The 23,483-nt window shown below is 36.4% G+C and overlaps 1 protein-coding gene across 1 annotated transcript in view; it reads left to right on the top strand.

Annotated features, from left to right (window-relative positions):
- RALYL (RALY RNA binding protein like) overlaps positions 1 to 23,483 on the top strand; it is a 148,357-nt gene that overhangs the window by 19,717 nt on the left and 105,157 nt on the right. Inside the window, exon 2 of the mRNA XM_049633218.1 lies at positions 6,094 to 6,126. Coding sequence (XP_049489175.1) covers positions 6,094 to 6,126 — 33 coding nt within the window. The remainder of the gene's footprint in view (positions 1 to 6,093; positions 6,127 to 23,483) is intronic.

Raw genomic sequence — 23,483 nt, 5'->3', positions numbered from 1 at the left:
GCTTTATGAGAAAACATTTCCTGGAAGCACTCACAGATGTGTAATGAGGGGAATTACATGATCATATTGCATGATAGTTATTTTAGAAAGATGATTTTGCTAGTAGATATAGCTATTCCAAAGAATACTGAAGAAGGAAGGTGAATGAGGAGGTTTTTCTAATAGCTCACATAAAGGTTGATGATCATTTAAACTGTAATAATAAGAATTAAGAAGTAAGCAAAGAACTAAGAGGACTTTGGGCAGCAGAAACAGCAGAACTAGAGGGTCAACTGAAAGTGCGTGCCATTGGAAGGGAGTTGAAGAGAGAGATTATGATCTTTCTAGTTTGGTCACCTGATTGGCTGATTATGCCATTGAGTTAAGGATGAAGAAGAACAGAATGAGGGAGGCAGACAATGAATTTTGTTTGGAACATGTTAAGTTGAAGGCATCTACAATTAGAGATATATGGTGGACAGATACAGAGGGATAAATAGAGTAATACTAAAGACAAAAGTTTGGAAATATCAGGGGTGCCTGGGTGGCTCAGTTGGTTAAGCATCCAACTTTGGCTCAGGTCATGATCTCACGGTCCATGAGTTCAAGCCCCGCATCTGGCTCTGTGCTGACAGCTTGGAACCTGGAGCCTGCTTCAGATTCTGTGTCTCCCTCTCTCTCTGCCCCTCCCCTGTTCGTGCTCTGTCTCTCTCTGTCTCAAAAATAGATAAACATTAAAAAAATTTTTTTTAAGTTTGGAAATATCCAGCATATCAACATGTGAGACCAGATAAGATTTCTCAGTGGAGTATAGAAACTATAAAGAAAGGAAATGTGATAATGCCGTTAGGCACATATAAGCAAAATAAAACAAAGGAAATAAATTGATGAAAGACAATGCACAATGCAAGACATGAGCACATGAAGTTTAGAGCCAGAATGCCTAAATTAAAATCCTAGCTTAGCCACTGTTAGCTGTGTGACCTTAGGCAAAACATTTAACACCTTTGGGTATCAGGTTCCTCATCTGTAAAATGAGATCTATCTCAGAGGATATCATGATGCTTAAATAAATCAGTGTTTATAAAGCATTTTTAGTAACACCTGGTCTTTAATAAATACAGCTTAGATTTTTTTGTTATTAAATACAAAGTGTTATAAATCCGTTAACCCCAAATATTGATCTTCACTTTGCATTCTATTTTTATTTCTTTACTGTGCCTATTTTTCCAAAGGCTATAGTTTGTTTATCTTATTATACTCCTAATTCTAGCCAGTCCTGAATGAAGTATTATTAAATTCACTACCCAGTTCATGTTAAAAGTAAATCTTAGGAAAGACAAAACCAGTCCTTTTCTTCACAAAACAATTACCTTGTTTAAAAAACTCAGAAAAGTTCTCTCTGGGCATATCACAATGTAATCATATGTTTCTAAGGATTACACTGTAAACAATTTTTTCCAAAGGGATATTTCTCCTGGTAGTTTCCTTCTTTTGCATTTTTTTTCACTTTTCAGGACTAAAATCACAAGTGTGAGCTTTTCACATTTTCAGGCAGTTTCAGCGCATAGAATTAACAACCTATCTTTGGCATGGTCATGACCAACACAGTCTACTCTGTGCCAGGAACTGTGTTAGTTGCTCTAAGTACATAATCTCATACTCATCACAAGATATGTTGTAAGTTGCTTATGATGTTGGCTATTCTAATTAATGAGAAGATATGTAAAGAAATACATCTCTGAATTAACTCAAGGCTGGGGAAGTTGACTTTATGTAATGAAACCATGACCAAGCAGTTGGTTAGAAAGCAGAGCATTGTTCAGTGTGGGCCAGTTGTCACCTCCCTCTACAGTGTGCCATCATTTTGAGGATGAGACATGGCATAGGATTGCCTGATGGTGGCTCCCCACAGATTTCCTGCTCTGTATCACCACTGAAAATGCTTGGGGCTCCAGGTACCTAGGGTTCATTTTCAGTGGCTTGGAATGACTAATGGGCAATAATCTTTCCTTTCTGCTCAGCTGGTACAGCATCAGCCAGAACCTCCCTTGGACCATTAGAAGGTTTAACACAGAACTTTGATGAGCTTCTTCTCTAAGCAGACTTGCAAGTTTAACATTCTTACCAATCTTGAAACTGGAAGCTAGACTTTTAACCCAAGACTATTCTCCTGACAATATGTCATAGTAATTGAGATAATAAGTAATAGAAGCTTAGTGACAGGACTGTCCCTGTAAGATGAAGGTGTCAGGATTAGCTTTATGAAGGAGTTAGATAAACTCATAAGACAAGTAGATCATAGGGAAAGGAATTAAAAACTAGTATTCTGGTACAGAAAAAGAATGCTTAAAGACATCAAAGCAAAGGAGATTTGTTTAAGTCATAAATAGACAAATATCCTGGAATAAAGTGGTTGGGAAGAGAAGTGATAAAGAGCGACATGGAAAGTTAGCGTGAGGCATGTTTCTGACAAGCTTTCGAATGACACACTGAAAAGTTTGGGCATCTTCCTATGGTTATCAAAATTGTCAAGAAATATGGTGACGCGAAAATAGCATTGTAGGAGAGTTGATCTGTCAGCAGTAGGTGCAGAGATTTGGTGATGTAGAAAGGTAATTCAAATTATTCTGAACTTCTAATTCTGGGAGAATACCTTGATATATATTAAAATAAAGAGTGCTTATTTTGACGGGTTGTTTCCAGTTTCTTTCAACAATGTAGTTGTAGGTTGGCAAAACTTTTCTCTTTTTTTTGATGTTTCTGTTTATTTTTGAGAGCTCTCTCTTTCTCAGAGTGTGAGTGGGGGAGGGGCAGAGAGAGAGGGGACACAGAATCCGAAGTAGGCTCCCGGCTCTGAGCTGTCAGCACACAGCCCGACGAGGGGCTTGATCTCATGGACCGGGAGATCATGACCTGAACCGAAGTCGGACGCTTACCGACTGAGCCACCCAGGTTGGCATACCTTTTCTATAAAGGCCATAGAGTAAATATTTTCAAATTGTGGACGTACAGTCTCTGCTACAACTACTCAACTTGCTACTATAGCACAAAAGCAGCCTTAAACAATATGTAAATGAATAAGCGTGACTGTGTCTCAGTTGACTTTATTTATGGACTCTGGAATTTGAAAGTTCATATAATTTTCATGTGACAAAAAGTATTATTCTTTTTTGATATTTTTCAGCCATTTGAAAATGTATACTTGTGGGCACCTGGGTGGCTCAGTTGGTTGAACATCCGACTTTGGCTCAGGTCATGATCTCACAGTTCGAGGGTTTGAGCCCTGCTGTGCTGACAGCTCAGAGCCTGGAGCCTGCTTCGGATTCTGTGTCTCCCTCTCACTCTCCCTCCCCCACTGACACTCTGTCTGTCTCTGTCTCTCAAAAATAAACAAACACTTAGAAGTTAAAAAGAAAAAAAGAAAAAGAAAAGAAAAACGTACACTTGTGAGCATGGCCCAACTGGTAGAGATGCTGAATCACTATGTTGTACACCTAGAACCAATGTAACATTGTGTGCCAACGACATAAAAGTCATTCCTAATTTGTGGGTTCTACAAAAGCAGGTGGTAAGCAGGATTTGGCCTGTAGAACAGAGTTCACCAATCCCTGGTTTACAGAACATCGGTCAGAACTCTCAATCCAGTATCACTTTGAAGATTTTGAATTTTCCCCTGAATTCTTCCATTGAACATTTGGGAGGAAATAGTTGAAGTGAGTGGAGTAGTAAAAGAAGAAGGACACAATTCACCGGCTAGTGAGACTAACCATATCAGCCACGGGTGCCGGTGGGGCAACATATGTCCTTACAATGCTCCAATCCACCGTTTGTCTGAAGCCTTCAGAAAAAGAAAAGGAAAATCAATAAGTAAATACTACTTGAAACACATTCTGGCTCAGCGTTTCAGTAATTGCACAGGGAAAGGCAAAGTGGTGGGTCTTTCTTTTCTTCATGTTGTTCGTGATAACTTCAATGAAAACAGCACCATGCAGGCCTTAAACAAATGATATGAGTGGGGACACTGAAGGAGGTTTTAGTGTGAAACAGTGTGAAGTCGCAGCAGCTATGAACAAAGAATTTACGTTTGGAGAGACCAGCTAGGCTGGGGTAAATAATGAGAACCAGCCTGGGAATAGAGTGAAGAGAGGGATGTGAAAGTCACATAAAGGAAAAATTGCCAGTGCATTGCTCATTGAGATGTGGAGGATGAAAACGAGAGGAATCAGATATTTTAAGTGTTTCTTTTACTGGATTCCTCAATGCCGCTTAGAAACAGGGAGCGGTGAGAGGCAAGGGGGACACTGAGGGAGCAGGAATGGGGAACTAGGAGCCTGTGGGCTAGCACCTCAAACAAGCAAATGACACACATACACTAAGGTCTGACAGGTGTGAGTCTGAAATTATTGGCTAAAGGGATCCCATTTAATACCCACATGTCATCTACTTACTAAGTATTGCTGATTAGAGTGTAATGGAAAATCATTACTGTCATGATGTTGATGATACAAATAAATAAATGGTCCCCTGCATCACACTGCATGGAATCCCCCTCATTTCTTCCAGGTAATTTCTTTTGATCACTTAGCACTGGTCATGTCTTATAAAACAAGCATATCCAAATATATTTCATTATTTATCTTCAACTTTTTCCCCTTAGTTCTGTTTGCTTAATCGTATCTTAAATATATGGGAACAACAAACACACAACATGGCAAATAATTTCCAGGGAGGTGTGAATAAAATCAGAATTCAGAAAATGAAAAGGCTGCATAAATGTATGCATCCAAACTCTGAGAACCATCTATTGGTTTTCTCTGCTTCCCTACCTGCCACTACCCAGAGGGATTGCTAGGGTGCCTGTTCCCTAAAAGAGGCCCTTCGGGCTATGATTGCTCACTTAAAGCAGCATGACAAGTGGCAGGGAGCTGTGTCAGCTCTGCCCATTAAGTGGGACAAGGCATATTTATAATAAACTACTTTTATAAGCATAAAACAAAATAGAGACAAAAAGTGATTATTGCCTTCATTGTGTAGGTTCATATAAAAGTACAGTATTTTGGCCTAATTCTATGACAAGCCCTTTGAATTGTCCACTTCAATATGTAGTCAGCTTGTGTGGTGTTGGTTACAGGATTAAATCTCCTACCATTTTCCCACAGCTATTTATATGTAAATAAAATATTTTAAAACACGAAGGCTCTTTAAAGATCTTAAACACCAGAATTCAGATCAAAATGTCTTTATTTAACAGATAATCATATGTTAAGAAACTTGTATGAAAATGAAGTGGCCGATATACAACCACCACTGGTCTCCTTAATTATCAACCAGGGAACATTTAGAAGCGTATACTCTCCTGATTGATTTGCTTTTTGCAAAGAATATACAATTAATTTGTGAAATATGAAAATTAACTGGAAACAATACTAGCCTATTTTATAGTGAGAAAAGTAAGCCCCAGAAAGCTTTTCAAGTGGCTTGCTCAAGATGCCACAGCTAATCGGAGGCTTCAGAATTAGAATTCTTTTTTAATATGTTAGGAGGTACAAAAATACCTGATTCTTAGGAGACGCAGAGGAGGCAGTAATATTCTAATCTGTTGATCTGACTTCCCCTCAGCCCACCCCCCAATCTTGCTCCTGCCCATAAATGACCATGAATGTCACTCTGCTTCTTTCTTTGTTACAGAGTATTTACTAAAAACAAATTACTCAGCCAGTATGTAACCAAATACATTATAAATGTCTTTACTACTACAACAACCACAAATAGATATATCAAAACTTCTACAAATTCCTATTAAAAAAAAGAAATAAGTAGATATAGAGAGTGCAAATCAGAATTAGACTAACAGTATTATTACTTTAATGTGTCATTTAATGCTACATTCCCATTCCAGTTTTTCATTTTATTTAGCCTCTGCATTAAGACAGCCCGAATTTGAATTAGTCAAGATTAGATCTTGATATATTATTTATAGCTTTTTATTAGTGCTAAAGTGTACATTTTCATCTAAACAAATATAATAATTTTGTCAGATTCATATGAAAACAGTTTTTAAGTGTACAGCAAATTACTATGTTAAAGTAAATTTTTCATATTTTTTCACAGACTTGAGTCAAAGGAGCCTTTCCTGTCTGTTGGGTGAGTACATGTCTAAATATTTTAAATCTTAGTTCTTTAATTGATTTTTAACAAGGGCTTCTGGGATAGTGTTTTCAGTCACATAATTCCATATTCAGAGTCATCCTACATCATTGGGTCATATCCTCAGCAACACTGCTATCTACATTTTATAAAGATTTAACTAAAATGCTCAGTAGGTTGTTTTATGACCTCAGAAATTCAGCAAATGAATGCATATGAAATTCTGTATCCTCTAAAAAAGCCAAAAAAGGTATACGGTAATTTTCTGTATTCTCATCATGCAAAGATATACTCAGATTGGTTTCACAAATTCCCCTGAGCCACAGTTTCACTATTCCTAGTCTGTCTTCTCATTTTTGCACTGTTTTCTCTTCATCTACCCCTACTGTTTCTTCTCCCTTTTTTTCCTAAATCTGTCTTCAAAGTCTGTACTGTCTTCTCTCCTTTTCTCCCATTTCACTTTTATTTCTCCACTGGAGAAATCAGGTGCTTCTCTGAAGGCAAAGCCAAGGAACCATGAGGCAGATTGAGTAAGACCAACACTTGCCTTCTCTGGTAGTATTCTGAGTTGCAGTACATGTTCTAATAATAATATATTGTTGACAAGAATATACATGTACTATTTCCAGGCAATTTGCTAGTTAAGAATCAGCCAATTGTTTTTATTGATCTACCAAATGGTCTTTTGATTAATATATTAAAATATCTCATTAGGGGACTTTGGCATGCTCGGCATTGTGGTTGATGTTGTAAAGTATCAAAAAGCGCCAGAATATGTGATAGTTTAAAGGGAAACATGCCATAGTTGATGAGAAAAAAATCACATATAAACAGCCACTATACTCAAGCTTAATGAGCAGAAACATGGGATGGGAGTGTATTTTTTAAATGATCATATTAATTTTCTTTGTTTGCCGTCCTTGAATATGTCTGGCACTCCTTGAGCAACATGGTTCCCTTTCTCCTTCTCCTCCTCATAAAAGCATTTGAGAAACCCATTCAAATCATGAGAATCAAAATAATTGTTAGAGATGCTGAGAGAAAAATGGAGTAGATGCATTTATTGGAGGATTTCATGAAAAAATGAAAGGTCAAGTTGATCTGGTCCAAAAAAAAATCATTGGAGCATGCCTCTTTCCTTCATTGATCATCAGCTCCTATTGTTAAAAATCTTTAAGCCTGAAGAAATCTTTTATTTTGAATGCATATGTGTCCTGCCCTCAAGTCAAGAGGGCTGAAATAGCTTCTCTTCATGCCTCGCTTAATGCAGTTTCTCTGCAGCATTTCTTGTTCTCCTAACTACTTTGAGATGGAATTCATTTTTTACTTCATACCTCTGTTTTACAAGGGCAGACTAAGTCATCTTTGTATCACACTTATCAGGAGTTTAAAACTCTGTATTGGAGCCTAGAAAAAAAAGTTTCCAGCAAAGAATGACATATAACTCAGCAAATACCCATAATAGGAAAATTGGCATAGCAGTTAAGAAGGATGCTGCTGCTGTTCCTTAGATGGGTCTTTAAAGTGGAGTGGAACATGCAACCCAAATGGTTCTGCTGACTGGATATTTCAATACATAGCTAAACTTCTCCAGTTTTCTCCAGGAAAGTTACTTTAAATAAAATTGTCCAAGGTTTGTATGGATCTGTCTTCTGACCTTGTTGGTAAGAGCATAAGATGATAGTGAACATAATGGACACTATGAGACTACTAAGCAACAGGTAGTCTAATATAAGAACCATTACTCAAATTTGTGACTTGTAACATAGTCACGTACCAAAAGGAATAATACATGGTATATGGTCTTTGGTATGAGTTGGCCTTTAAGTCTATGCCAGTAAGTTTTTCTAGGACCCTGCACACCTCACATTAATTTTAATTCTGTTTAATAAAAAAATCATATTAATGAACAGATCAGTGCTAAATATTGCATACTTGTCCATTGTCTGCCAGTGTCTTAAAGCACTTGTTAATATGTCTTCTAGAAGTTGCTTTTGCTTTCATAGGCTCTGACACTTACAAGCAATGTGTATTAGTTTAGGCAATTACTTAAACTCCCAAGCTTTGGGTCCTTATTTGTGATATGGTGATTAAGTAAGATAATTTAGATCAGGTATTTAACACTGTTCTTGGCACATAATTTCTCATAAAGATTCGGTTTTATTACACATGTGGAAGGTATACTCATCTATAATGCTCCAAAGAATCCATCAGAGAGCTCAGAAATAGTTCAGAGACTACAACTCCACTTTAATAGGTCATGCTTTGGGTTACATGTGGAAACAAAAAAAAACGTTTTTATAATGGAGAGGGGAAAAAACAAAACAAAACTGTGGAGTAAACTATCAAACAAGATAAGCACAGATACTGTTTTGTATTTAAATGATGAAAACTAGTAATTGTTATTTAAATTTTTTAAATGGAGCCAAATATTGATAAATTTTTAATGTGCATCTGTTCTTAATATAAACTAGGGAAAAAACTCTTTCATAAATGTGCTGCAGTATTTATGAAATAAAACTTTTAAATGTCACAACATAAATTCAATCTGAATATACCAATGGAAAAAAATTGTCAAAGAAAGTTATAACGCAGGAATTATTTGCTTATGGAAAAAGAATAGGGAATTGTGAATAGAAGTTAAGTGAAATCTCAGATCTCAGACCTTCAACTATACATTGATATGAGAGGGGCTTTCTTTCACATGCATCAGTAAATTATTTTTTTTTAATGTTTTATTTATTTTTGAGACAGAGAGAGACAGAGTGCGAGCAGGGGAGGGGCAGAGAGAGAGGGAGACACAGAATCCGAAGCAGGCTCCAGGCTCCGAGCCGTCCGCACAGAGCCCGACACGGGACTCGAACTCACAAACCGTGAGATCATGGCCTGAGCCGAAGTCGGACGCTTAACCGACGGAGCCACCCAGGCGCCCCCATATGCATCAGTAAGTTATTAATAAAATAATGTCAGGAAAAAATAATAAACTTTGGCTTAGAGTCAGGTAGGAAGGCTCATCCCAGAGTCTCATTCTGTTTACCCAGGGGAAGCCAATAAATGCAGTGTGATCCAAGGCTGTCGAGGCAGGCCTGGAAACCATTGTCTACATCATGGTTTCATTCTCCCACCCCTTCTCTTACATGAATGCACAGATTGCTCTTATAGACATGTAGAGTCTCTGGAATTTTTTCAGAAAATCTTTGAAATATATCTTCCCATAGTCTTTCCCAGTTTGGGAAAGTTGGGTTTTTTTCCTTCACTTTCTTCTTTTATTGGGAAATAGACACAGGGCTTATCACAGGGAAGGAAGCAGTGTGATACCTCCTGGCAAACCCAGGACAATGGTAGCCAGAGTCAGGGATACCACCCTGGCCAAGCCTATGCCCAGCATCACAGAGGTATGAGGAGAGACTGACCCCTCCATACCATGATCACCAGCCTTTCCCAGGAGGTTCAGAAGCCCCGCCGTAATAGCTGCTTCTTTAGTCACGTGACTGCAATTGTGATTTTGGGAAGCGGCCTTGTGCTGCCGTCTCTCTAGGTGGGACAGCCTCCTCGCGCAACCCAGAAGGCCACAGCTACCTGTGTTACCACAACGACAGATATCGGCAGGACCTTCGACTCGGGACCAACTGTTGGAGGACTCGATGAAGGAATAGGCTTTGTTTAGCTGGTCCAGGACTTAGCCGGAGTGACCTTCAGATGGCAGGTGATATAGATTGTGTTTCTGACGTCATTAGCAAAGTGGAACATGTCCACTATGAACTGAAGAGTCTCTGGCCTGGGTCTGGGGACTTTGAAGGCAGAAGAGACATCAGAAAGACCGTCCACCATGCATATGGTGGAGGTGGGCACATTGATCTAGAACTGTCTTGGAGTTCACCCATCACAGACCAGGATACGTGTAAAAAGACCAGATAGTATGCCATGGAAGCTTCCATGGTACACAAAGAACATACTGCCTATGCTCAGATGCATAAAAACTCATTTTGATGTTGTCCCAGACCTATGGAAATATATTAAACTTTAAATTAGTAAATACTATCATTTAAATATTTAATAAATAATTTTTATTAAATGATTAAAATGTTTCATATTTTACATTATAAATATTGTGTATTTAATATATGTTACATACATAAATTTATTATAAATATATAATATAAAATATATTTATTTTTTAAGCAAAATGAATTTAAATAATAGATTTAAAAATTAAACCTCCCATCTCACTCACCCAACAGTAAAAAAAATCAGGTAAGCAAACTTGTTTTTTAGTGTGGAGCTTAGGCTTGCAGTGCTGAACAAGTAAGCACTAAGCATCTGATATTCTACTCATCTTCAAAATGTTACATTTTAGAGCAATTAAGAAAACTCTTCTGGCAAATGTTTCCTTTTATGTGGCATCACATAGATTCTGAATTTGGAAATAAGCTGGGAGAAAACAGGCATCAAGTGTGCATTTAAGAAAGTGAACAAGAACTGAGTGATCATCTCAATTAAGATTCTAAGATATAAATCTTAGTGTAAAACCAGTTGCCTTGAAAAAGGATTTTATAGCTTTTTAATGAAAAATACAGATGAAGGGAAAGGAAGCTTTTGTTCATTTGATGTTTAAGATTCACAGTGTAAAAGGGCGTGTCAAGACAATGCATGAGTTCTCTTCAAGCACAACTGACTGTTGACACTTTGCAGACACTGAGCCACTTTAAAAATATACTCAAGGCACTAAATGAAACTTTCCATGTGAATTATTTCTTCTTGCCTCTTCAGCATGAAGTTGACCTTTTAACTTCAAGACTTTTAATATGAATCAGTTGTATTTTGGAATTGAAATTTTTGTTCATACCAATATTTCAGCTGATGAATTTTTGCATGAGTGGTTTTATTATTGAGGAGAATTATATTATGCGTGGGTAAAAAAAAAAAATTTCAGGGGCACCTGGGTGGCTCAGTAGGTTAAGTGTCCGACTTCAGCTCAGGTCATGATCTCTCAGTTCATGGGTTCGAGCCCCCTGTTGGGCTCTGTGCTGACAGATCAGAGTCTCGAGCTTGCTTCAGATTCTGTGTCTCCCTCTCTCTCTGCTCCTTGCCTGCTCACACTCTGTCTCTCTCTCTCTCTCTAAAATAAATAAATATGTAAAAAAATATTTTAAAAATTCAGAATCTTTTCACTCTATTAGCATAATTTAAATAACTCAGAATAATTTTTAAAAATGATATTGATAAAGCTCAGAATTTTTACTTCTCAAGCTTCTCTGAGAGACATTCAAAACACATCAAAGGTAAAAATAATAAAATTCTCATATTTTTCTCTATTCAGTGAGTGAACAAATCATGATCCAGTCAAGCCTCAGTCTCCTGTGTGCCCTGAGATGGAGTGTTCCCATTCTACTAAATCCAAACAAGAGGAAGCGAACAGTGCCAAGACAGCAAAAATTGATCCTCACATAATTGCTAGCATCTATATTTTTTAATAGTTTTTCTTGGGGGATATTTTCCCCCTTTTATTTCCACTCTTGGAACTGAATTTGGATCTTCAGTATACTTCTGCTGTTGTTATGAAGACATTATTAAATCTTGACACTCTTATTAGGTCCAATATTTACACTATTTTACTTTTTTCTGGGTTTTGTATGACACCTTACATTTACTAATAGATGCTATACATTGATGTACTGTTCGCGACCTATTTTAAGAGCTTAAATTCTGTAATTTGATTTCCTTGGTTTGAATTCCATTCTGTTACTTCCTAGCTAGGTACCTTGGGCAATCTGTTTAGCTCTTCTCCACTAACTCTTAGGACTGTCTTGAATGATATAATATTGCAAAGTGCTTAGCAGTGTCTGACACCTAGTAAACAGCAAAATAAATAACCTATTACTATTTCACTATACTGTGCAACAAAAAATTATATTAATAGTTTTTTTTTTCCTAAAGGAGTTAAGTTCCACTGAATGATAGAAATGTTAACTAATTGAATCCCCAAAGCCTGAATATTCAGTTCCTAGTAATGCAGTTGAATTCTGGGAATAGAAATTCACAAGAGACTGAAATCGGCACAGAAATGAAGGACTGCCATACTCAGAAGATCTTTGAGGAAGATAGACAAGAAAAAGTAAAATAGCGTGAAGACAGGGAGACAGTTCCAGAGGGTACTTAGATTTATAGAAAATGTCATTCACAATACTAAAAACTTTAATGAGAGGAGCATGAAAAAAGGAAAGCAACACCAGTTTAGGTATGGTTTCAGTAAAGCATGAAAACACAAAACAAAATTATATGACTGCTGTAAAGTAATCGGTGTTCACCAATCATTTAGGAATTAAGAGTTAATCTTAAGAACTGAGAAGTTGGGGGCACCTGCGTGGCTCAGTTGGTTAAGTGCCGACTTCAGCTCAGGTCATGTTCTCATGGTTTGTGAGTTCGAGCCTCATGTTGGGCTCTGTGCTGACAGCTCAGAGCCTGGAGCCTGCTTCAGATTCTGTGTCTGCCTCTCTCTCTGACCCTCCCCCACTTGTGCTCTGTCTCTCTCTTTCTCACAAAAATAAAATAAACATTAAAAAAATTTAATAAAAATAAAAACTGAGAAGTTGGAAGAAATGGCCAGATTATCAGGAAATTTTTCTAGCCAAAAAGCAGGACCTGAGTTAATCCTCAAGGTCAGGTTAAAAATTGCCTAGAATATTGAGAGAGGGAAGAGGATGAGTATCCTTTCATTCTGTGGAGTCAACGGAATCATTGGATGTTTGCTTGTCTGTTTTGTTTTTAACCAAAGAGTGATGTTTCCCAAAGTTCATAGTAGAGCCATCTAGAAAGCTGTTGTAGTAGTTCAGGCATGACTTGAAAAGACTCATTCATGACTTGAGCAGAATGAAATCACCTCCCGCCTGTTAGAAAGACTCTTATCAGGGCGCCAGGGTGGCTCAGTCAGTTGAGCGCCCGACTTCAGCTCAGGTCACGATCTCGCGGTCCGTGAGTTCGAGCCCCGCGTCGGGCTCTGGGCTGATGGCTCAGAGCCTGGAGCCTGCTTCCGGTTCTGTGTCTCCCTCTCTCTCTGCCCCTCACCCGTTCATGCTCTGTCTCTCTCTGTCTCAAAAATAAACGTTAAAAAAAAAAATTAAAAAAAAAAAAAAAAAGAAGGACTCTTATCAAAAAGAGAAAAGATTACCAGTGCTGGTGAAAACCTGGAGAAAAGGGAATCCTTGTGCACTGTTGGGGGAAAGTAAACTGGTGCAGCCACTACAGAGAACAGTGTGGAGGTTCCTCCAAAAATAAAAATAAGACTACCCTATGATTCAGCAGCTCCATTTCTATTTATCCAAAGGAAGTGAAAACACTAACTTGAAAAGATATCTGCATCCCCCATATTCATAGTAGCATTATTTACAATAGCCAAGACATAGAAACATCCAAGTGTCCATTAACAGATAAATGGATAGAGAAAATATTGTATTTATGAAATATTACATAATTCCGTATAATAGAATGTTATCCAGCCTTTAAAAAGAAGGAAATTCTGCCATTTGCAACAGTGTGGAATAACCTGAAGGACATTACAGATGCCAGACATAGAAAGACAAATACTGCATGATCTCACTTATAGGTGGAAACTAAAATAACTGAACTCAGAAACAAGGAGTAGAATGATGGTTGCCAGGGAATAGGAGAATTAGGGAGGCAGAGTTTTCAGGTATATAGAATGAATAGGAATTAGAACACGATGACTTTAGTTAATAACACTATATTGTATACTTGAAATTCACTATAAAAAAAAAAGGTAGGTCTGAAGTGCTCTCATCACACAAAGAAATAACTATGTGATGTTATGGATATGTTCATCAGCTTCATTATGGTAATCATTTCACAGTGTGTATGTGTATCAAGATGTCATGTTGTACACCTTAAATATATACAATTTTCGTTGAATAAGATGTGTACAACAAAAAAATAATGGAACAGAAATGCCTGATGAAAATAACATTTTTGAGAGTATTAGAGTCAGTGAGTGATGGAGTGATGTCTTAGGGGTTTCTCAGCTGAACTTTGTGGGATCATGGTGACAGTATGATAGGCTAAAATCCAGGTGGAGCGTCAAAACTAAGGGAAGGTTAACAAGAATCTGTCCCGAAGCTCAAAATACACCCATCTGACATCCTGAAACCACGAATGGCCGACTCAATGCCTATCTTTTGATAGTGTGGTTTCAATTTTCTGTGAGTCTCCAGGGAAAAAGGGATAAGGGGATAAAGCCAATTTTCCTCTTCTAAAAATCTTGTTTTTTCTATTTGTTTAGACTCAGACAGTGCTACCGCAAAATTAATGATTCCTTTAGCAAGTGCTCTTGTTTCATTTTTTCCCTAGGCCCTCCAGGCTGCTTCTCTGGAGAGTACACAAAGTTTCCACGGCGCTATTTTTGTAATCTAAAGCCTTGTGCTCTCAGGCCTGATGCTACAACTGTAATTTTAATTTATCAACCTGCCACTCAGGGAAATGCTGTAAAAACATTTGAAAGCTTAAACCCATTATTTATTTCTGCACCTGTCAATGCCACTCTTCTGTACTTGTCAAAATCATTTAAACTGCACTGTGATGACAGGTACAGTATCACCAATAAATTGGGTCATCGGTCATGTATGTATATATCCTGACAGTGGTGTCTTGAATGCATGGGCTCCAGGACACATTTTTAAGGAACAAGAATTCATTACTCTCCAATAATAAAATAGAGTAGAGTCATCAAAAACAGTCTTCCTCAGTCCTTACCATTTGAAAATGTCTTAGGAAGCAGAGAGACTCATGGTGACTGAAACGACTTTTATTTCTTCAGTGAAATGTTCTCCTCAGGGAAAAGAAAGTAATTGCAGATTATAGCAGGCAGGAGTATAGTGTTACTTAGAGGGAAGAAAATACATAGGATCATTAAATAGATTTATTTAAGTTCTGCTTATAAAGAAAGCAGTGGTGCAGGACTTTATAGCTGATGATATTTCAAAAGAGTGTTATCAGCACTTCCACTAGTGTCTAATTCATCCATATAATAAAGTGTCACATTAAGCCAAATGTCACAGTTCATATCAGTTTTACTTTGAGAATTGGTATCATTATATATCTCAGGTAACCTCTCCCCACCCTAGAATTTGGATGAGATATTTGATCATAATAAATTAAGGTATTTAAAAGTCAATCTGTCATTTGGTGTGTGTGTGTGAGAGAGAGACAGACAGACAGACAGACAGGAGAAACACCTGTTCAATCATTAAATCCACTCAACCCAATAACGAATCTGATATCATAAAGGCTAGATGTCCATTTAAGATAAAAATGCTGTTAAAATTGTAACGTAAGTAACATTGGCTAAATAATCTTACTGTATCCTCTAAGCTCTTAGTCATAGCAATCCTCACCCTATAATTATATTAAAAAGGCAAGTCTAATGAGAAGTCCTTTAAAGTCTACAAAGGATTTATGATCACTTCATTTCATACAATTTTAAAGTAGCCAAACGAATTTGTAGACATCAAATACCCATACATAAGAAAATAAATAACTGAACTTGTCATACATAAAATCTTACTCATGAGAAGAAGTAATCTTAAATGATATCCTGGAATCAAATTTAAAACAATCAGAGCTTTGACAAGTATATTAACTTACACAATTACTACCATTTTCTTATTACCACCAGCACTGTCTTTGAGGAACATGAGTTTTTAAAGTGTCAGGCTACATTGGAAAGGGTAAGCAGATAGTTTGACCAATGAAACATAAATTTATTGGATATAGATATGAATAAAATATAAATTATGGCTTGGATTACTTAGGTTTCATATTTAGAAACACTACATGAAGATAGTGCTATTGATTCAATTGGAAATAAGATCTTAGTTTCATATACTTTTTAAATCTGTCCTGAAAATACTCAGAAGAAATAAATATTCAAAATAAATGAAGTGTTGATTTCATTAAATTAAAGTCGACCCACATCCAAGGAAAGAAAGCTAATTAATTTTTCTTATTTTTAACTCCATAAAGGTACCTGAAATGGGCTTTCCAGTGGAATTATACTTGCTTACCTAAATAATTTCCTGGACCCCTTCCTCAAGGGTCCAAATTATTGATTAGCCTTTATTTCCTATTGTTCAATACATCTATACTGATTCTCATATAAAGAAAATAGATGTTGTAATTATTTTAATACTGGAAAACTAAGACACAGAGATATGATGTAATCTCCATAAAGACACAAAGCACATTGGTAGCCATTTTAAAATGGAGTCCCGGCTGGGGCTTTTGCTTAAAGAGCGGTCAATTTCATGCACACTGATGCTTCATTCTCTCTTCTGGGTTTCACGTTCATTTGAATCATCATGAACATCCACACAATAGCTTTAATTATTCAGGAAAATAATCATGTACATAAAGAGTTATTTATTCCCTCCAGAGGCAGTGTGAATCTCAGATTTGCATTATGAAACTGCTGGCAAAAGTTTTAAAGCCTCGCTTCCAATTAAATTCTGTTCATCCAGCCAAGAATGACTGATCTCTATTTCATCAATCTCAAAATGTGACCTTTTCAACACTTTTAATGACATTTTCAAAGTGCAGAATACTTCTGATTCAAAAGATTCCCTACTTAACTCTGCAGAACAAATCAGTTATCACAGTAAAATCGATAGCTGCCAAATATTAGCAAGAGCCAGGCATCACTTACACTTTAGAAGCTAATCATGGCAAAAAAAAAAAAATGTATTAAACAACTTTGTTTTGGGATGCCAACTAAGGTAGATATTAAAATGAAAAATCAACCCCCAATGTTTCATGTCTTTAGAAACATTATTTCTCTGGTGAAATTTTCATTAGACCACATTCAGAACTTAACCATTAGAACCTGCAGGCCACATTCAACTTCAAAATAACATAACAGTGCCTCTGGTTTAATTCAACAGTAGACAACCCTGGACTATCGCTTCCTCTTAGCTTCAATGAAAAGCATAAAAAAGATGAAACACTTGATGAGATATTTCTCCCAGATCTTGGTTAAATTATCTTATCGTGCTAGTGGCATTTCAGTGAAGTGTATATTACAGCCCTATCGGATACCAAAAATCTTGAAAGCCTTTTAAAAAGTGAGGCTCCCTAAAGAAGTGATTTTAAAAATGTGTTCCTTAATCATGGGCCTTTGATGACCAAAATGAATCTCAGTAGACCCCTGGCATGCTGAGCACTCCAGATTCCCATGTCAGACCACCGAGTCAGAGATTAGGGGGCTTCCCAATAAATCCAAACATTCATTCCTATTTGCTTCAGTTACCAATTGTTAGTTTGAAGTTCACAAGAAATAATTTGATAGCATTGCTGCCCTTTGTTCAATGAATAGCTGTCTAATTTCATTAAGTGCAAATTCATTATGTGAAGACCACTGTGAGTGTATGTGTGAAATATTATGTAATAACAATGTCAGACTCTGTTTTAAAACCAGACTACTAGACAGAAATAGTTTCCTATTAGTATGATTGAATATTGAGCTTTCTTCCATACTACAAAGATCACAACACCAACTTATCATTGCTGGAAAATTTAGTAAGGCGAAACTTTACTTTTAACAATGACAGACAAAGGGTGGCCCCAAATTATTTAGACTTAAATGTCGAGTAGATTGAAAAACTTCTGCAATTTGCATTATTTTTGAGAACATTGCTAACTGCTTAACATTTAAACCTTCAAACTACAAACCAAGAGTTAAAAACAAGAAGTGGATATTATGATGCCATTTCATTCTAATCAAATCCAGGATCTTTATCTTTATTTCTGAATATCAATTTAATTACATTTGGATGTGATTTAATTTATTCTGTACAAAATTCTTCTCAAATCATATTTCCAGGATCAAAGCAAGATAGTGGATTCAGTAAAACAGTGCCAATCCATGAACTGATTTTAACCAGTGTGACTAGTAAAATACAAAAGGGAAGAGAAAGCATTTAGAACATTTTATAGCATTTTTATCCTGCTTTGACATCTAAGTGTATGATTTTGTGTTTTATAAAATTATCAGTCTGTGATGGATGGGAAATTTTTAAAAGAAAAAGCTGGTCCTTCACTACAGTAATTGAGAAGTTTTGGACAAGACTGTCTTTGCCTTTAAGGACCTTGTCATCTCATGAAGTGTATAAACACAAAGAAGCTTGTATCTATAATACAAGGCATTTCTTGGCAACTCTAATCTGCTATAGGAGAAAAAAATAAAAATAAGCATATCTTTGTGGTGTGAGGGATTACTTGATAATTCTTGAAAGACAGGTTATAAACAAAAAGTCGTGATGGGACACAGGCAGCCTTAGTTTCTATCCTGGAGATAACTAGGAGTGCCATTTGGCTGCACCAAGGGTATCTTAGAAGAGACACTGAATGACATAACTGGCAAATTAACCAGTAACCACATCACGGGAGACTGAGAAACCCTGTGCTCAACCTTTCTTCAGCTCCCCTCACCTCTTTTTCCCCTCTCCTGCCTCCTTTCCCCTCCTTCCCTCTCGCTATTCTTTTCTTTCCTCCTCAGTCTCCTCCTCTTCCTTTCCCTCTTTTTTCCTCTCTCTCCTCCCATTATCCTTCTCTCACCTCCTCACCCTTCTCTTCCTCCCCTCTTCTCCTCCCATCTGCTTCTCTTTCATTTTCTTCATTTAAAAAATGTATGCATTCAAAGAGGAGTTTATGTTCTCCTGTCTGGTCTTCGGTGACTCCCTTTGCTTTGCAAGATATTCTACCATGAGGAAGAAAATTAATATATGTGAAATGTTTGCTTAGTGCCAGAAATCACATTAATTCCTAACACTCCAACCCATGCTCTAGCTTCACAGTTGGGGGCAGGGGGTGGGGTGGGGAATCCTGCCACCATCTTAATGGCTTATGGAAAAATTAGGGCAACCTTAAAGAGCCATTATTTTTCAACATTAGACCCGGATGAGATTTCTCTTTAATTAAGACTTAGCAGTTTATCCTCTCTGAGAAAACTGGCCATCTCAGAAGATCTGGTAATACTCACATTTTACAATCCCAGTAAACCCTAGGATCCTGCCCCATCACACCGCAATGAGACCCTCCAGTCAGCAAGTCCTGCATATGTATGCACACACACACACACACACACACACACACACATCCAACATCCAGCCAGGTTTTTGGTGCCATGCTCTGAATTCTGATCTGAAGATCACCGGATATTTGAGAAAATACTCTAACGTGACAGGAAGAAAACCCCAGAGAAAATCAGAATTCCACAAAAGTAAAAGAAATATAAGGAGTATAAAATACAGGGAGTAAAAGGAGTATAAACTAAACTAAAATAAACCAAAAAAATCTCAAAACAAAGCAAAAAAAATTCCTAGAAATTAAAAACAGCAGAAATGAAAAGTTCAATGAAAGTTTGGAATATAAACTTAAAAGATCACAAAGGCAAAGCGCTGGAAAATAGTAAAGATTTAAAAATGATTAGAGGCTTACTCTCAGAGAGCAATATCTAGTAGTAATTGTTTCACAATGAGAAAATAGGACATTATCAAATAATTAATGCCAGAAAATGTCCTAAAACTGAAACACAGGAGTTTTCAAAGGAAATATTTTCAACACAGAGAATGACAGATGATCCAGACTAAGGCAGTTTAATTACTATAGATGAGAAGACCTTAAACCTTCAAGTAGAGGAATAAAAGTCACATACACAGACTCATAATCAAAATGACATCAAATTTCTCAACATTAGGAAATGACAGACAACGAAGTAATGCCCTCAAAATTCTGCAAGTGATATCCAACCCGAAGATCCAGACTGTCACTCCTACCAAACACTTTGTCAATCAAGCATAAAGAAAGATAAGGAAAAGATCCACTTGACTCTTGTATTTTTGTGGTAGTTCGGTTCTATAAAGTCACTCCAACCACTGCATCAACAAATACTGAACCATTACTCTTAAGGGAAATAGAGGATTAGGTTCCCGTGAGCCTCTGGTCACAACATTTTCGTTAACCAATTAATACATAACCTTGCTTTGTGTGTGTTTCTGTTTAAAGATAGCTTATGTCCTACATATCATTGATTCATTAACATTGAACTCATGGCCAACCGCACTGTAATTCTTGCCTAAAGCAAGCTTGTTTGACACACATATTTTCTCCCTAGGGCACGTCACAGCCTTTTGTGGTTAGGAACACTAAGCAGCACTTTGGCATACTATTTAGGAGCCATTGCAGACAGGAAAATCACCAATGAAAAGCACAAAAGTGCAAAAAGTGTGGCATAAGTAGACCACAAAAGTATACTTATCTGCAGTGTCAGATCTGAACAAAGAAACTTTGTGTGCTGCCTCGGAACTCAAACTTTTTGCCACTCTGGGTATGTCTGTTAATGACCACAAAAGCACACAAGTATTGATCTGAGGGCTATAAGTAATCGTTGCAGATTCACAAATACAGAATCCGTGAATAATGAGAATCAACTGCATTTTCAGAAATCAAAGGATTAGCAGATCCTTTTTAAGAAATTTACTCATGCTCATTCCACCAGAATCATTGATGAACCAAAAAACAAAAACAAAAAACAAACAAACAAAAACCAAAAAAACATCTAACGCAAAAAAGAAAAAGGTCCCAGTGACTGGTGAAGAAAAGTACCAAGATTGTAGCTTTGTAGCAGACCCAGAGGGGACCCGTCCGGGTTACAGCAGGACAATGGAGAACTCCAGGAAGGATAAAATATGAGGCCATCACAAAGGCCAAGTAAACAATTTGTACAAGAAGGAAATGTAATCACATTTGCTCAACTGTAAATAATATTTACATAGTCATAATAATGTAAACACTGAATATTGACTTAGAAAAGAACTAATGAGAAAAAAAAGCCGGGCAGTTTATGAAAAAATTCCTCACTACAAGTAAGCCCAGCAATATTGTGAGGTCTCAAAGGGACCTCATGCCTCTGAGTAAGATTTAATTCTGTTCAAAATGAATATGTGGTTGAAATACACACACTTCTGGGTATAAGATTAGTAAGTCCTGGCAACATAAGTGATTATAGTTAATTTTACTGTGTTGTATATTTGAAAGTTGCTAAGAGAGAAGATCTTAAAAGTTCTCAACACAAAGAAAAACAATTTTTTAATTATGTGTGGTGATGGATGTGAACTAAACTTATTTTGGTAATCATTTTGCAATATATCAAATCATTATGCTGTACACCTAAAACTAATACAATGTTATACACCAATTTTATCTCAATTTAAAAATAAAAATAAAAACAAAAGATTTAAGAACTGAAGAATATTAAAGAAAATGCCTGTTAATTTAGCTCAATAAGGCTCAGAACAAAAGTGCCTCTAAAGAATATTCATAAGTGGCAAGAAGAGACTAATCTGGAAAATATCAGCTGATCTTTAACTGAACTCCAGATTCGATACAATGCCTCATAGGAAGAAGTAAATGGCACATTTGATACCCCACTTGGGGTGGGGAGCCAATAAGTGATATTAGGGAAAAACATTTCCTGAGTAAAATAGAGGAAAGTGGCAAAATGAGAACAAGGAAAAAGAAATGGATGTAAGTTCATAGAGTTTAATCTGGAAATAATAGATATTGTCACAGAAAATAATATTACAGAGCACGAAAGAGTAAGCAATGAAAGATAAAATATAATTGATTTTATAAATGAGGTTTTTACAATTTGAAATGTAAACAAAGCTATTGGTATCCATGCCAAAAAAAAAAAAAAAAAAAAGCTAACTTTAAGAGAAAAACTAAAGTTGGACTCAGTTTTCTCTGTGATGTTATACTAGGACGTCAATAACAGATATTTTTGAGGGAAAAGATTGTAACAAGAATTCTGTCTTCAGCTATGTCATCTTTTATTTGTGAAGGTAACAGAAAGACATCAAGAGAAAATATGTCTTACCATGTACCAAACCCAGACAGAATTTTATATAGATAGCTACTGACTTTGCTTTGATTCTGGACACCAGCATCAGAAGGATCAACTTAATTTATAAACATATGTTTAACAGCCTTTTAGTCATGTTCTTTAACTGAAAACTTCATGAAGGGACAAAATGATTTGCCAAGAAAGACTGGGAAAAAAATGACAGTGGTGGGGAAGAACTGACAATGTTTCTAAAGTTTATCTAGAGCTGAGAATATTATAAAAAAAAAAAAAAAAAAAACTTGAAGAATAGTAATTATGAAGGAGATGCTCCCTTCTACAAATGTGCAATTTAGGGATAAAAACTGGCAATTCGGTGAAAGTAGAATACAGACTACAACAGTAAGCTATGTTTATACATGATGGTACCCGTGAAGGTGGTTATTGACACAGTATAAACCAAGTCAATAAGGAATGGAAGAATCAGTCAGTATTCCTTCTTGTTTGGGGCACATATGTATGTAGTTTTCTTTTGGACTGTTTTACTTAGAGTATATCGTAAGGAATGCCTCTGAACTTTATCAAATACCTCTTTAGCATCTACTGATGAAAATCATATTTTCCTCCTTTCATTTGTTTTTGTGCCAGATTAGGCTGATAGATTTTCAGACGTAAGCCCGATATTAGTTTCCTCTCCCTAGTTTACTTTGGCTTATTGTGTTGCTGTTTATCCAGTAAGATTAAGACTGAATTCTCTTCTTTTTCATGTTTAGTCTGTAATAATGAACACGTTTAAGGTACATATTTTTCTGAGTCTAGTTTTTAGTGTGTCCCATAGGTTTTGGAAGAAACGTTCTTTTTATTTCTAGATAATATGAAAGTTCAATTTTGATTTCTTCCTTAATTCTGCATAAGTTTGACTGAGAAAAGTCAAAAAGACTGGAACTGGTGCTAAGCAGAAAAGAAACAAGATTCAGGTCACCATGTTTCCAAAGACTTGTAGGTGAATAGTTAAATGTTACATTTTAACAAAGTAATTTGATTTAATAAAATCATGAAATTTCAACTTGGAAGATATCCCAGAACTGTGTAATGCATCGATTCTCTTCTTGATTCTCTTCTCTACAAAATCCCTAACAAATGATTTTCAGGCTCTTCTTGAAGCACATGTATCTGTTACACTGTTATACTAGATCATACAGTGTTTTGTCATGGTATTTTTCTTTTTATGATTCTATTTTCTTGCCAAAACTACTAGACACTCAAGATATTCAGAACTCATTATTCTATTTCTTTGTTATATTTAGCAGTAACATTGTTCCTTATAATTACTACCCTTTAATACTTATTTTGCCTTCTGGACCCACAATGAATAAATTCAACGCCTCTGTCACTAGACAACCTTTCAAATAATTAAATAGTTAGCTGCCTTCTTTCCCAAAGGTTTTCT

This window comes from Panthera uncia, chromosome F2, assembly GCF_023721935.1.
Source record: "Panthera uncia isolate 11264 chromosome F2, Puncia_PCG_1.0, whole genome shotgun sequence".
NCBI lineage: Eukaryota > Metazoa > Chordata > Mammalia > Carnivora > Felidae > Panthera > Panthera uncia.
This window is presented reverse-complemented; position numbering and strand designations above follow the sequence as displayed.